The 14,995-nt window shown below is 46.2% G+C and overlaps 1 protein-coding gene across 2 annotated transcripts; it reads right to left on the bottom strand.

The window, feature by feature from the left end:
• Positions 1–420: 420 nt before the first annotated feature.
• Positions 421–7,823, bottom strand: LOC112225890 (interleukin-2 receptor subunit beta). Of its 2 annotated transcripts, none has more exons than XM_042307519.1 (10): positions 7,605–7,823; positions 6,323–6,404; positions 5,957–6,077; positions 5,767–5,839; positions 5,370–5,463; positions 4,930–5,066; positions 2,719–2,896; positions 2,374–2,476; positions 2,075–2,147; positions 421–1,454 (listed from the first exon to the last, which is right to left on the bottom strand). In XM_042307519.1, the coding sequence occupies exons 1-10, from the start codon at positions 7,806–7,808 to the stop codon at positions 738–740; spliced, it is 1,782 nt and encodes a 593-aa protein (XP_042163453.1). In that variant the 5' UTR covers positions 7,809–7,823; the 3' UTR covers positions 421–737. The 2 variants fall into 2 exon arrangements, with proteins under 2 accessions (XP_042163453.1, XP_042163454.1); XM_042307520.1 differs by having other exon boundaries at positions 6,323–6,408; positions 7,605–7,740.
• Between the last annotated feature and the right edge of the window lie 7,172 nt (positions 7,824–14,995).

The raw sequence follows: 14,995 nt of genomic DNA, 5'->3' as shown, positions 1-14,995 counted from the left end.
GCTCATAACATTTCTTTATTTAAATGGTCCTCCCTCATCTTTAACAGAACCGACTGCCACACGCACGCAAACACACCAACACACATACAGCAGGAACACTTGCCCACTCTTTGCCACTTTAACTGCCCTACCAAGCAAAAAAGCAGTAACTGCTCATAGCGTGGAACTGAGAAAAATGGCTTTTATTTACCTTGGTTTCACAGTAACTTTATGCAGTTACTGCTAACATGACCCCCATTTTCTCAAAAACACAATACATTAGAGGAAGGATACTTGTCCACATGATTAAGCATGTATTTAATGTAGCAAAAACGACTAACTCATTTTCGACCAAATTAGCAGTTACTGCCTTTTTGCTTGGTACTGTAGGGCAGACTACCTAAGCCCACAAACATAGGAAGTTAAAGGCTGACCCACTTCTCTTCTGCCAGAGGTTTTATTCAGATCTTCATACAAACAAGCTGTCAGTGAACGCATTTAAAGACAAAAACAACTAGCAGCACTAACTATCTGAGATAAAGTAGCAACGCATTGGCAAACCAGCTGCCTCAATAGTAATACAAGTAATATACAAAATGTATATAAAATACAAATAAACTACATGGTATTTTATCATGTAAAATACCATGCAAAAAAGGATTTTGTACCTGCATTATCTGAGCCTTGTGTCATAGTTTGCACGAAGAATAAGTTCGACAGTTCAACTAAAATGTAAATTGAGTGAAAAAATGGATTGTTCAAATAGACTTGTTGCTGTAGGTATTCTGCAGCTCATTAATGGTCAAATACCCGCTACGACTGGGTTCCACTGTCATTGAGGAGGATCTGCCTAGAGCAGCCTCTACTGGCCAGGCATTGTAACTGCTGCTAGGTGCTATGGCAGAGTTAGTCTCAGGATTATGAAGGGGGAGTTGAGGGAGACTCAGGGGATGGTGAGGGCCTAGAGGGATACCAGCAGGCAGGGGGACTGGTAGGACAAGAGGGGGGGGTGAATGATGGTCAACTGGAGCCACATCCCTTTCCTTCTTACCCTTTCCTTCCTCCTCCACCTGGTCCTTCCCCTCAACGCTCTCCATGCCGAAACCAGAGTCTGGGCTCTGGGGCTCGCTCTGCAGCCGACCGAGAAGTTCCAAGAGCTCGTAGGAGGAGGATGTGGTGGTGGCGTAGAGAGAGCTGTGGTCCCCCTGGTAGGTGAAGTAGACGGGACAAGACTCGATGCGGAGGCCGCTGGGGTAGAAGTAGCCGATGTTGGAGAAGCAGGAGGACTGGCCGCTGCTGTTCCAGCCATCAGAGGGGGTGTTGGGGTCAGAGTGTAGGAGGAAGGCTGCGGTGGTGGAGCTGGTGGAGTCGGTGACGTCCCAGACTTCTGTTCCAGACACCTCCACAGGGGAGATGTCCTCGCCGGGCTGGGCGGTGATGAAGCACTCTGGAGCAAACCAGGGGCTCAGCCATTTCTGCATGGGGAAGGCCAGAGACACACATCAGTATATGGAGCACTGTACAGTGTCACGGTCATTGGTGAAATTTAAAGTTATGCTGATTCTTAGGCAAAATGACAAAGGACAAATATTTTACTGCATCTACACTGGCAAGTATCAAGTTTTGAAAGTTGCTGCAAGATCAGCGTGTGTCTGTATCCTTGTTTGTAATACAAGGTCCATACGTGAGTTTATTGGTGTGTTAGTGTGTGCGTGTGGTAGAGAGAGTGTGTCTATGTCTGCATCTAACAATGCGAGGAATTCAAACCAACAGAGAAACCATATCAAGGGGTCTATGCTCATGACTAATGTTTTCTTTGAGTTTTTACTGTGGATGGGAACTTTCCTTTTACTGGCAACGAAAGAGACTGGTCCCAACTGTAAGCATCCAATGTAAGTAAGTAGTAAGTAAAGTTAAATAGGGACACAAATGCAGACATTTCCACTCAACCAGGTTCAAGATTATTATATTAGGCTGTCCACTAGGTTTTGGTATCAAGAAAACATTCATGCTAGTGAATAAAGCCACATACACAGAATTGTATTGGTTCAACAGGTTTCAAGTTTAGCAGGAAGTTGGAGTATTTTCCAGGTACCTGAAAGTTTCCACCGTGGACAGAGTTAAGTGGCTGGAAGTACTTGGCGGGGTCAGGCACATACTGGTGTTTCCTGTAGAGCACCAAAACAACATGGATTGTAATAAACCATCTTGGGTCTGTTCCAGAATTTATCTTGATACTACATACCCAAACATTATGCAACCAATGATAAAAATCAACCCCCCGTCATCAACATGGCACAAGACCAAATTAACTCACTGAGCCAAAGGTTGTGGGTCTCACTCCTGATCTGAGCCAACAATACGCATATAAATCCACCTTTACGCATTACTTACCTATTGTTAATATGTGTTTTGTAGAAGACTAGCAACATGACAATGATGAGAGTGAAAAGCGCACCACTCAACACCAGCCACAAAGCCAGGTCCGGGGACTGCACTGAAACACAGAACGGAAGCATGGTTGGAATATATGTCTCAGAAATGCATCTGGATGCATTTAACACGGGTTGTTAACACAATTTTGTAGACCAGCAAATTAGTTGTATTCCTGTATGGGCCGCATGAACTTCACTATGCACCGACTGTCAGTTTCTCTGGATAGGATAGAGTGTTCTGCATGACCAAACATATAGTAGATGTAATGTTTAAGTTTGTGGCATGGCATGGCTTCAAACGTACCAAAGGTTGGTGAGACCTCGCCCTCTGATGTCCAGGATGCAGTGGGGCTCCACTCACTCCAGTGGGTAGAGGCGGGCTGGGTCGGCTTGACTCTCACCCTGATGTGATGAATCCCACTCTCCTCCACACCAAGCTCCATCCACGGTTCCTGCTTTGGTCTGGTAAAATTCTTGGCCTCCTGACAGAGACAGACAGGTAGATAAAAATAAGCATAATCAGTGCAAAGCTACAAGACTGTCTCAAACTATTCAGGCTGAAATCCTGATTTGAGATGAGTGTGTGTAACTCATAATTGTACTACACAGGCTCTGACGCTCGTTGGATGTGACAGGGCTTGCAAACCATTACAGACTACAAAGGGAAGCACGGCGGACAGCTGCCCAGTGACACGAGCCTACCAGACGATGCTCGCTATGCTCGCTTCGAGGCAAATAACACTGAAACATGCATGAGAGCACCAGCTGTTCTGGAAGAATGTGTGATCACGCTCTACGCAGCCGATGTGAGTAAGACCTTTAAACAGGTCAACATTCACAAGGCCGCAGGGCCAGACGGATTACCAGGATGTTCACTACGAGCATGCGCTGACAAACTAGCAAAAAAGGCTGGTCATGGCTCACATCAACACCATCATCCCAGAAAACCTAGACCCACTCCAATTTGCATACTGCCCCAACAGATCCACAGATGACGCAATATCCATTGCACTCCACACTGCCCTTTCCCACCTGGACAAAAGGAACACCTATGTGAGAATGCTATTCATTGACTAAGGCTCAGTGTTCAACACCATAGTGCCCTCAAAGCTCATCACTAAGATAAGGACCCTAGGACTAAACACCTCTCTCTGCAATTGGATCCTGGACTTCCTGACGGGCCACTCCCAGGTGGTAAGGGTAGGTAACAACACATCCACCACGCTGATCCTCAACACAGAGGCCCCTCAGGGGTGCGTGCTCAGTCCCCTCCTGTACTCCCTGTTCACTCATGGCTGCCCGGCCAGACACGACTCCAAAACCATCATTAAATTTGCAGATGAAACAACAGTGGTAGGCCTGATCACCGACAACGACGAGACAGCCTATAGGGTAGGAGGTCAGAGACATGACCATGCGGTGCCAGGACAACAACCTCTCCCTCAACGTGATCAAGACAAAGGAAATTATTGTGGACTACAGGAAAAAGAGGACCGAGCACGCCCCCATTCTCATCGACGGGGCTGCAGTAGAGCAGGTTGAGAGCTTCAAGTTCCTTGGTGTCCACATCACCAACAAACTAACATGGTCTAAACACACCAAGACAGTTGTGAAGAGGGCATGACAAAACCTATTCACCCTCAGGAGACTGAAAGGATTTGGCATGGGTCCTCAGATCAAAAGGTTCTACAGCTGCAACCATCGAGAGCATCCAGACTGGTTGCATCAGTCCCTGGTATGGCAACTGCTCGACCTCCGACCACAAGGCACTACAGGGTAGTGCGAACGGCCCAGTACATTACTGGGGCCAAGCTTCCTGCCATCCAGGACCTCTATACCAGGCGGTGTCAGAGGAAGGCCCTAAAAATGGTCAAAGACTCCAGCCCCCCTAGTCATAGACTGTTCTCTCTGCTACTGCACAGCAAGCAGTAACGGAGTGCCAAGTCTAGGTCCAAGAGGCTTTTAAACAGCTTCTACCCCCAAGCCATAAGACTCCTGAACATCTAGTCAAATGGCTACCCAGACTATTTGCACCACTGCTACTCTCTGTTGTCATCAATGCATAGTCAGTTTAATAACTCTACCTATATGTACATACTACCTCATTTAACCGGTGCCCTGGCACATTGACTCTGTATCGGTGCCCCCCTGTATATAGTCTCGCTGTTGTTATTTTACTGCTGCTCTTTAATTACTTGTTACTTTTAGCTCTTATTCTTATCCATATTTTTTTGAAATTGCATTGTTGGTAAGTAAGCATTTCACTGTAAGGTTTACTTACACCTGTTGTATTCGGCGCATGTGACTAATTACATTTGATTTGATTTTGATCATGCTTTGATGTCTATGGAAGTGAAGAATCAGCCAAAAATCAAAGCTAAATATTCAGGCATCGGTATTATGCATGACTACCCACTAATCAGATTCACTGTAACTCATTCAGCAGGAATACTGCATGTTCAGCCAATACCACACTTTCACACCCACCCCCACACAATGGTTTTGTCTCACTCACCCCCCATAGCTGGTCTTCCCTCTTCACCTTCACCTGGAACTCATATGCAAAGATCTTCTTAGACAGCGGACTACCAGCAGTCCAGGTGGCATTTGTCCCATTGATGATGAGCGGGATACCAGGAGGATGCATCTTAACTGCGAGGAAACAGAGGGAGATGTCACAGTCATCTAATACCATGAAGTGGAAATATAGAGGAGGCGGTTTGGTGAACTAAGACCAGGTGATGAGTAACCATGTCTTGAGACCTGAAGATTTAGCAGATGCTTTCCAAAGCAACGTTTACATTGATAGTGGTACACACATTCAGTATTGAATATGGCCCATGCAAGAATCAAACTCTCAAATCAACCAGTGAAGAAGAACAGCTATTTATAGTGTGAGGCTACTCTCGCAGGTACACTAGATTAAAAGAGAGCACTGAAAAAGTGGACACTCACTGTGTTCGATAGGTGTGTATTTTATGAGGTTTGCCGCCTCAGACCCGTTACACTCCACCTTAATGCTGGGGAGGTTCTCGTTTGAACTGAAATACTGTAGAGAAACACAGTCAGGAAACAGATTGCATGTTTAATAAAGTAAGAACTCCTTGCATCTGTTCTACATTCATGGAGAATAATTCCAAGGATTCTAACTGTAACTCTCACTTTCACAAGTAGTTATTATAAAATAAATTTCACATGCTATATTTAGTTCACTTTTGAAAAATACAATAGAAATCGATATACATTGAAAACAATGAAAATTATATGGAAAATAACATATATGTACAATAACATATTGATGGAGAATAACATACTGTATATAATTCTGATTCTGATATCAGGAAAAACTTACATGGCCCTTAAAGACAAAACTGCAGCCTCCAAAAGAATGACCTTCCAAGGGTTTGAGATCACAACCACTCTGGCTATACAAAACAAAATAAATAAAATATTTCACAAGGATGCATTTATACCTCAAAACACAATGCAGTCATTTTCTGTATTGCAGTAATAATAAAGAGAGACAAAAAAATATTCCTTACAAAAAATTGTTTTCATAGTCTTCTCTTGTACCGAGGAGCTGGCAGGCCACGTCTGGATCTATTCCCGAGCTGTTCCACACACAGGCGATGTTGTTGATGTAGTCATTCACACAAAACAGTCCTTGGAGGGAAAGACAGCAAAGGCAAACCAAAAAGATTATTACTGTATATTAACACTTATCATTTTAAAATCCACAAACTCACCAACTTCACAAATCTGACTTATATATATATATTTTTTTTTTTTTTGGGGGGGGTAAATTCAATCAATAAATCATGTTTCTCCACAAGGTGCAGGTACTGTTTGTTTTTTCACAGATCTTATCTGAATGAGTAGGCTGAGAGTAACATGAAGTCACTAGTTACCTTGGAGGTTGTGAGTGAAGCCTGGTGGGACAGACAGCAGGAACAGCAGGTGAAGCATGGACCACATCATTACCGCCCCTGTCTAACTGGAAAACAACAGATGGCATAGATGAAGAAAAGAAGACGAAGAAACAGTCACTTACAGAGTCTTGGCCATTGCCACCACTGTTTAAATGTAAAACAAAGATGATGACAACGTAAGATGAAGAGGCTGTTATAACAAAGCACTCGAACACCAGCAACATTTAGACAGTAAAAATCCTGAGTAACAGTTGCATAGAACAGGAGCAGACACGACACTGATAAGGGACATCCTGAATTGATTGTATACGACGTGAAAATCTTTCCATCACAAGCCCAATACCATTGTGACCCACTGTCATCACCTTTGACTGTAGTACATGAAGAGTTTTGGTAGGCACTTAAAGGCAGCAGCAGAAACTCCTCTAGAATCGATATCTATACAGAATACACATTCATCCAGAGACTGATGAATACTGCATGACTTAATGTTGAACTCTCAATGAGAAAACCTTTTGTACCCTTGTCTCCCCTAAATAGGCAGATGTTGTAGTTCATTGCACCAATAGACAGCTAAAAAACTAGACAGTCTAAACACTATCCTCTTGAGTGCTTGTTGGACAGATTCACCAGGTTGGCCTAGATGTAAAAAAACATATATATATATATAAAATATATATATATATATATATAAAACAATACATATATATATATATAAAACAATACATATATATATATATATATATATAAATATATATATATATATATATATATAAAACAATACATATATATATATATATATATATATATAAAACAATACATATATATATATATATATATATATATATATATATACAGTATGATGAAATGTCACATACGCCGGATAGGTGCAGTGAAATGTATTGTTTTACAGAGTCAGCCATAGTAATACTAAGCAAATTAGGGTTACGTGTCTTGCACAATGGCATGTCAACAGATTTTGCACCTTGTTGGCTTGGGTATTCAAACCAGCGACCTTCATTGTGGCTAAACACTCTAACCGCTAGGGTACCTGCCATCCTAAGGATTAGTTTTAAATGACTACATTCGGTGATGCGGCTGACACCTTGATGATAACAAGAACGATACAGGGATAGATACTCAATGATAATTTGGCTTTTTTATATATATATATATATAAAATGTTAATCTAAGTTGAATCTTAGAGAGTAAGTGCTAATGCACATGTAAACAAATAGGTATTCAACCTCTTCAGACTTACCCTCTTAGTCAGGGTCGACGTGTCAGCACAGTCCTCATTCTGTTCTCCTACTTTCCTTGCTCTGTTTTGACTATTTGACTTGTGCAGATGCTCTCTCCTCTCTGTCTCCTTAGCCTCAGGTCTCTGTCTGTCTGTCTCTCCCTTTGTGACTGTCTCTCTCTGTGCCTCTAGCGCTCTCTCACTCTGACTTTCTGTCTCTATCATTCTCTCCTGCTCCTTAACGCTATCACTCTCTTACTCTCTCTCTCCCTCCCTCTCGATTGAAGTGCCCAATGACATTTCATGGTGACACACGTAACCACAACCTCTCGCTAAGGCTGACATTTGCCTGTGTCTTGCAGGAAGCCACACAAAACACTGAAGATTTAAAAAAAAGTATAATTACCATTCTCTACAACAGTGTTTATCAACCTTGGTCCTGGGGACTCAAAGGGTTGCCCATTTTTGTTTTTGCCCTAGCACTCACACACCTGTTTCAAATTAAAGGCATAAAGATGAGTTGGTTACTTAAATTAAGTGCAATAGTGCTTGGTCCAAAACAAAGATGTGGTAGCCCTTCCTAGGACCAGGATTGAGAAACACTTCTCTACAACACATACTCTACAAGCAAAGCCATTAGGCCCCTGAGCCCCGTTATGTGTTAAGGTATAAATAGTGAATACACCACATCCTGTCAGTCGAGCACCAGTAAAGTAGGCTAGAACAGAGACGCACTGACATTGCTTTGGAGAGGCAGTTGCAGCGCGTTCTGTGTGGTGCATACGTTGTATTGCATTTCTCGAGCGTATGCCTCAAACTGTATGCGTAGACGGCTTGACAGAAATGGTAGCAGAAGGTGAATGTTGAACTTTTGTTGCACACATAACCAGATGATGTAACATCCGGGGTGTAGTGGGTGAGAAGTCAGGCGTTCAGCGTAGTGCTATACTTTTTAATGCACAAAAACAGTGACCATAAGCCAACCCCACGAAACACAGGGCGCACACCAAAACAAATGCCCCAAACACGGGGGACTTAAACAGTCCAGCAAACCCCACGAAAATGGGAAAACCATAACTCACAGACGTGCACACAAGTACACCAAACAATCCCAAACCAGGCCTGCTGGTAAATAAAGCCAGACTAATCAGCCTAAAACACAAACAGGTGAAACCAATAAACAGAAAGGGGAAAAGTGATCAGTGGCAGCTAGTAGTCCGGTGACAACAACCGCCAAGCACCACCCGAACAGGAAGGGGAGCCACCTTCGGTAGGAGTCGTGACAGTACCCCCCCTGACGCGCGGCTCCCGCAGTGCGCTGACACTGGCCTCGAGGGCGACCCGGAGGGTGAGGCGCAGGGCGATCCGGATGGAGGTGATGGAAATCCCTCAACAGTGACGGGTCCAAGATGTCCCCCACCGGTACCCAGCATCTCTCCTCCGGACCGTACCCCTCCCAGTCTACGAGGTACTGCAGGCCCCTCACCCAGCGTCTCGAGTCCAGAATGGCCCGTATCATGTACGCCGGGGACCCCTCAATGTCCAGAGGGGGCGGAGGGACCTCCGGCACCTCACCGTCCTGCAGGGGACCAGCTACCACCGGCCTGAGGAGAGACACATGAAACGAGGGGTTAATACGATAATTGATAGGGAGTTGTAATCTATAACACACCTCGTTTATCCTCCTCAGGACTTTGAAGGGCCCCACACACTTGGAGCGCTGCACCCACTCCTCCACCGCAGGAGCCTCAGTCTGACTCGGATGCCAAGCTGCCAGGACCGGCTGGTAGCCCAACACACACTGAAATGGTGATAGGTTCGTCGAGGAGTGACGGAGTGAGTTCTGGGCCAACTCTGCCCATGGGACGTACCTAGACCACTCCCCTGGCCGGTCCTGGCAATACGACCGCAGAAACCTACCCACCTCCTGGTTCACTCTCTCCACCTGCCCATTACTCTCGGGGTGATAACCGGAGGTCAGGCTGACCGAGACCCCCAGACGCTCCATAAACGCCCTCCATACCCGGGATGTGAACTGGGGACCCCGATCAGAGACGATGTCCTCCGGCACCCCGTAGTGCCGGAAGACGTGGGTGAATAATGCCTCCGCAGTCTGTAGGGAGACCGGGCAACGGGAGGAGACGGCAGGACTTAGAAAACCGATCCACAACAACCAAGACCGTAGTGTTCCCCTGAGACGGGGGAGATCGGTCAGGAAATCCACTGACAAGTGAGACCATGGCCGTTGTGGAACGGGGAGGGGTTGTAACTTCCCTCTAGGAAGGTGCCTAGGAGCCTTACTCTGGGCGCACACTGAACAGGAAGAGACATAAAACCTAACGTCCCTAGCCAAGGTTGACCACCAATACTTCCCCCTGAGGCCCCGCACTGTCCTCGCCACACCAGGATGACCCAAAGAGGGTAGTGTGTGAGCACACCAAATCAGTTGGTCACGAACACCAAGCGGCACGTACTTACGACCAGCCGGACACTGAGGAGGCGCAGGTTCCGCCCGTAAAGCCCGCTCGATGTCCGAGTCCACCTCCCATACCACTGGTGCCACCAGCCTCGAGGCTGGAAGGATGGGAGTAGGCTCGCTGGACCGATCCTCCGTGTCATAGAGACGGGACAGCGCCTCGGTCTTCGTGTTCAGGGAGCCTGGTCTATAAGACAGAGTGAACCTGAATTGGGTGAAGAACATGGCCCACCTTGCCTGACGTGGATTCAGTCTCTTAGTTGCCCGGATATACTCCAGATTCTGGTGGTCGGTCCAGATGAGAAAAGGGTGCTTAGCCCCCTTAAGCCAGTGTCTCCACACCCTCAGGCCCTTTACCACTGCTAACAACTCCCGGTACCCCACATCATAGTTACGCTCCGTCGGACTGAGCTTCCTCGAAAAGAAAGAGCAGGGGCGGAGTTTTGGTGGCGTACCCGAGCGCTGTGATAGCACAGCACCCACCCCAGCCTCGGATGCGTCCACCTCCACTATGAATGCTAGAGAGGGGTTCGGGTGCGCCAACACGGGTGCATCTGTGAATAGCGCCTTCAACCTATTGAAGGCTCTGTCAGCCTCTGCCGACCACCGCAAGCGCACCGGCACCCCCTTCAGTAGTGAGGTAATGGGGGCCGCTACCTGGCCAAAACCCCAGATAAACCTCCGGTAGTAATTGGCAAACCCTAAGAACCGCTGCACCTCCTTCACCGTGGTTGGAGTCGGCCAATTACGCATGGCCTTAATGCGGTCACACTCCATCACCACCCCCGAGGTGGAAATGCGATAACCCAGGAAGGAGACGGCTCGTTTGGAGAACACACACTTCTCAGCCTTGACGTATAGGTCATGCTCCAGCAGTCTACCAAGCACCTAGCGCACCAGAGACACATCCGCGGGTGGCGGAATAGATCAGAATATCATCGATATAGACAACCACGCCCTGCCCAGGTCCCTGAGAATCTTGTCTACAAAGGCTGGAAGACGGCTGGAGCATTATTTAACCCATACGGCATGACGAGGTACTCATAGTGGCCCGATATGGTACTAAACACGGTTTTCCACTCATCTCCATCCCGAATACGCACCAGACTATACACGCTCCTGAGGTCCAGTTTTGTGAAAAACTGTGCTCCGTGAAATGATTCCACCGCCGTAGCGATGAGAGGTATTGAGTAACTAAACCCGACCGTGATGGTATTTAGACCTCTATAATTAATGCACGGATGCAGACCTCCCTCTTTTTCTTTCCAAAAAAATAAACTTGAGGAGACGGGTGAGATGGAGGGCCGAATGTACCCCTGCCCCAGAGATTCCGTGACGTATGTCTCCATAGCCAACGCCTCCTCCTGCGACAATGGGTACACGTGACTCTTGGGAAGCGCAGCATTTACCTGGAGATTTATCGCACAATCCCCCTGTCGATGAGGTGGTAATTTAGTCGCCCTCTTCTTACTGAAAGCGATAGCCAAATCGGCATATTCAGGGGGAATGCGCACAGTGGAAACCTGGTCTGGACTCTCCACCGAGTGGCACCGATGGAAACTCCCATACACCTCCCTGAACATTCCTCTGACCACCCCTGGAGAACCCCCCTGTCTCCACGAAATCCTAGGATTGTGACTAGCCAGCCAGGGAACCCCCAGCACCACTGGAAATGCAGGTGAATCGATAATGAAGAGACTAATCCGCTCCTTATGGTTCCCCTGCATCACCATGTCCAGTGGAACCGTGGCCTCCCTGACCTCTGACCCTAATGGCCGGCTATCTAGGGAGTGCACGGGGAAGGGTGAATCTCTCGGCACTAGCGGAACACCCAGCTTGATGGCGAGTCCACGATCCATAAAGTTCCCAGCTGTGCCTGAATCGACTAGCGCCTTATGCTGGGAAGAGGAAGAAAAGTCAAGAAACAAAATCAAGACAAACATGTGACCAATAGGGGGTTCTGGGTGAGTTTGGTGCTGAGAAGTGTTCCGCCTGCCCTCTCTGCCCTCTCGACTCCCAGACGGGCCCCCCCAGCACCGATCGGCCGTGTGTCCTCTCCGACCATTGCTGGTGCAGAAGGAGCCTCCTCCTCCGGTACAGCCCCCCCTAACTCCATAGGAATGGGAGCGGGAGTGCTAGGTGGTGGAACAGACAGGACCCTCTCGAACGCCTGCGGGCAGCCGGATAGACATGTCTATTAGTTTGTCAAGGGAGAGCGCGGCGTCCCGACGCGCTAGCTCCCTCCGGACTTCCTCCCGGAGACTACACTGGTAGTGGTCTATCAGGGCCCTGTCGTTCCACCCAGCCCCAGCGGCCAAGGTCCGGAAACCCAACGCGAAATCCTGCGCGCTCCTCTTCTCCTGCCTAAGATGGAACAGTCGCTCATCTGGGTAGTGCTCCTTCGCCGAGTCTGGGCCATTCCACAGATCAGTCAGATCAGTCAGATCTCCAGCATGATACCCATTTCCTCCATTGTTGGATTTCTTTCACATACAGTGCCTTGCGAAAGTATTCAGCGCCCTTGAACTTTGCAACCTTTTGCCACATTTCAGGCTTCAAACATAAAGATATAAAACTGTATTTTTTTGTGAAGAATCAACAACAAGTGGGACACAATCATGAAGTGGAACGACATTTATTGGATATTTCAAACTTTTTTAACAAATCAAAAACTGAAAAATTGGGCGTGCAAAATTATTCAGCCCCCTTAAGTTAATACTTTGTAGCGCCACCTTTTGCTGTGATTACAGCTGTAAGTCGCTTGGGGTATGTCTCTATCAGTTTTGCACATCGAGAGACTGAAATTTTTTCACATTCCTCCTTGCAAAACAGCTCGAGCTCAGTGAGGTTGGATGGAGATCATTTGTGAACAGCAGTTTTCAGTTCTTTCCACAGATTCTCGATTGGATTCAGGTCTGGACTTTGACTTGGCCATTCTAACACCTGGATATGTTTATTTTTGAACCATTCCATTGTAGATTTTGCTTTATGTTTTGGATCATTGTCTTGTTGGAAGACAAATCTCCGTCCCAGTCTCAGGTCTTTTGCAGACTCCATCAGGTTTTCTTCCAGAATGGTCCTGTATTTGGCTCCATCCATCTTCCCATCAATTTTAACCATCTTCCCTGTCCCTGCTGAAGAAAAGCAGGCCCAAACCATGATGCTGCCACCACCATGTTTGACAGTGGGGATGGTGTGTTCAGGGTGATGAGCTGTGTTGCTTTTACGCCAAACATAACATTTTGCATTGTTGCCAAAAAGTTCAATTTTGGTTTCATCTGACCAGAGCACCTTCTTCCACATGTTTGGTGTGTCTCCCAGGTGGCTTGTGGCAAACTTTAAACGGCACTTTTTATGGATATCTTTAAGAAATGGCTTTCTTCTTGCCACTCTTCCATAAAGGCCAGATTTGTGCAATATACGACTGATTGTTGTCCTATGGACAGAGTCTCCCACCTCAGCTGTAGATCTCTGCAGTTCATCCAGAGTGATCATGGGCCTCTTGGCTGCATCTCTGATCAGTCTTCTCCTTGTATGAGCTGAAAGTTTAGAGGGATGGCCAGGTCTTGGTAGATTTGCAGTGGTCTGATACTCCTTCCATTTCAATATTATCGCTTGCACAGTGCTCCTTGGGATGTTTAAAGCTTGGGAAATCTTTTTGTATCCAAATCCGGCTTTAAACTTCTTCACAACAGTATCTCGGACCTGCCTGGTGTGTTCCTTGTTCTTCATGATGCTCTCTGCGCTTTTAACGGACCTCTGAGACTATCACAGTGCAGGTGCATTTATACGGAGACTTGATTACACACAGGTGGATTGTATTTATCATCATTAGTCATTTAGGTCAACATTGGATCATTCAGAGATCCTCACTGAACTTCTGGAGAGAGTTTGCTGCACTGAAAGTAAAGGGGCTGAATAATTTTGCACGCCCAATTTTTCAGTTTTTGATTTGTTAAAAAAGTTTGAAATATCCAATAAATGTCGTTCCACTTCATGATTGTGTCCCACTTGTTGTTGATTCTTCACAAAAAAATACAGTTTTATATCTTTATGTTTGAAGCCTGAAATGTGGCAAAAGGTTGCAAAGTTCAAGGGGGCCGAATACTTTCGCAAGGCACTGTACTTACATGTTATGCGACTTACAAAACAACATAAGCAATAGGTAGATAGCTATTTTATGTCACACGGTTACATGAAATGCTTTGTATCAATCAATGTAGTGGAATGAATTTGTTAATGAAAATTAAAATCATCCATTCATCATAGAAACCGATGGAAACCTCTACTTGTTACAACATTACAAAACACATTGAGATGAGCAGGTCCTGTGAAGTGTATCTGCACATCTTAACTCATGCTTTATCTTTTGGTACAGGAGTGCATTGTGAAACACTCTCTTTATGTGAACGGTGAGGAACAAAGCATTCATTAAACAAAGTGAAGTTCAGGCTTGTGTCGCAACAACTGCCTGTTTGTTCACAGAATGCAAGTGAATGCGTTGGTTTGGCCATGATGGCACTTTGACACCATCAGATATATGGGCTCTAGCTGAGTACTTTTCACTCTGCAGCATGGGTTAGGGAGGCTTGCAGAAGAGTGGCGGGGGTGGGGTAGGTGACACACATGACGCTTATTGAAAGGTCAGAGTCCGCTTTGTGGCGGGAAGTTGGTGCGAGGCCTCAGGGTTATGTGCAGTTTGTGTAGAAGCAATAAGAAAAACAATCTCCATCTGTAGATCACAGGAGGGACAGGGGAACAGGGGCTGTGGTGTGTAAAGGGAGGAGGTGACAACAATGTTTTGTAAAGGTGTACCATCACAACACCTCTGACACTTTACATACTTTTGATTTATTTTTCGACTATGTGTTTGTCCATGTATGTATCTGTTAATCAATGCATTTCTATGGACTAATAGCAGTAAAGCCAAATTCAA

This window comes from Oncorhynchus tshawytscha, linkage group LG27 (assembly GCF_018296145.1).
Source record: "Oncorhynchus tshawytscha isolate Ot180627B linkage group LG27, Otsh_v2.0, whole genome shotgun sequence".
Taxonomy (NCBI): domain Eukaryota; kingdom Metazoa; phylum Chordata; class Actinopteri; order Salmoniformes; family Salmonidae; genus Oncorhynchus; species Oncorhynchus tshawytscha.
The sequence above is the reverse complement of the archived record's forward strand: the minus strand, read 5'-3'. Positions and strand labels throughout refer to the sequence as shown.

Coding starts and splice junctions, on each gene's coding strand:
- LOC112225890 (XM_042307519.1), bottom strand. CDS start 7,808: ATGATAGAGACAGAAAGTCAGAGTGAGAGAGCGCTAGAGGCACAGAGA. Junction 6,078..6,322: donor CTTCACTCACAACCTCCAAG/GTAACTAGTGAC, acceptor TTTCCCTCCAAG/GACTGTTTTGTGTGAATGAC. Junction 2,897..4,929: donor GGGAAGACCAGCTATGGGGG/GTGAGTGAGACA, acceptor TGTCTCTGTCAG/GAGGCCAAGAATTTTACCAG.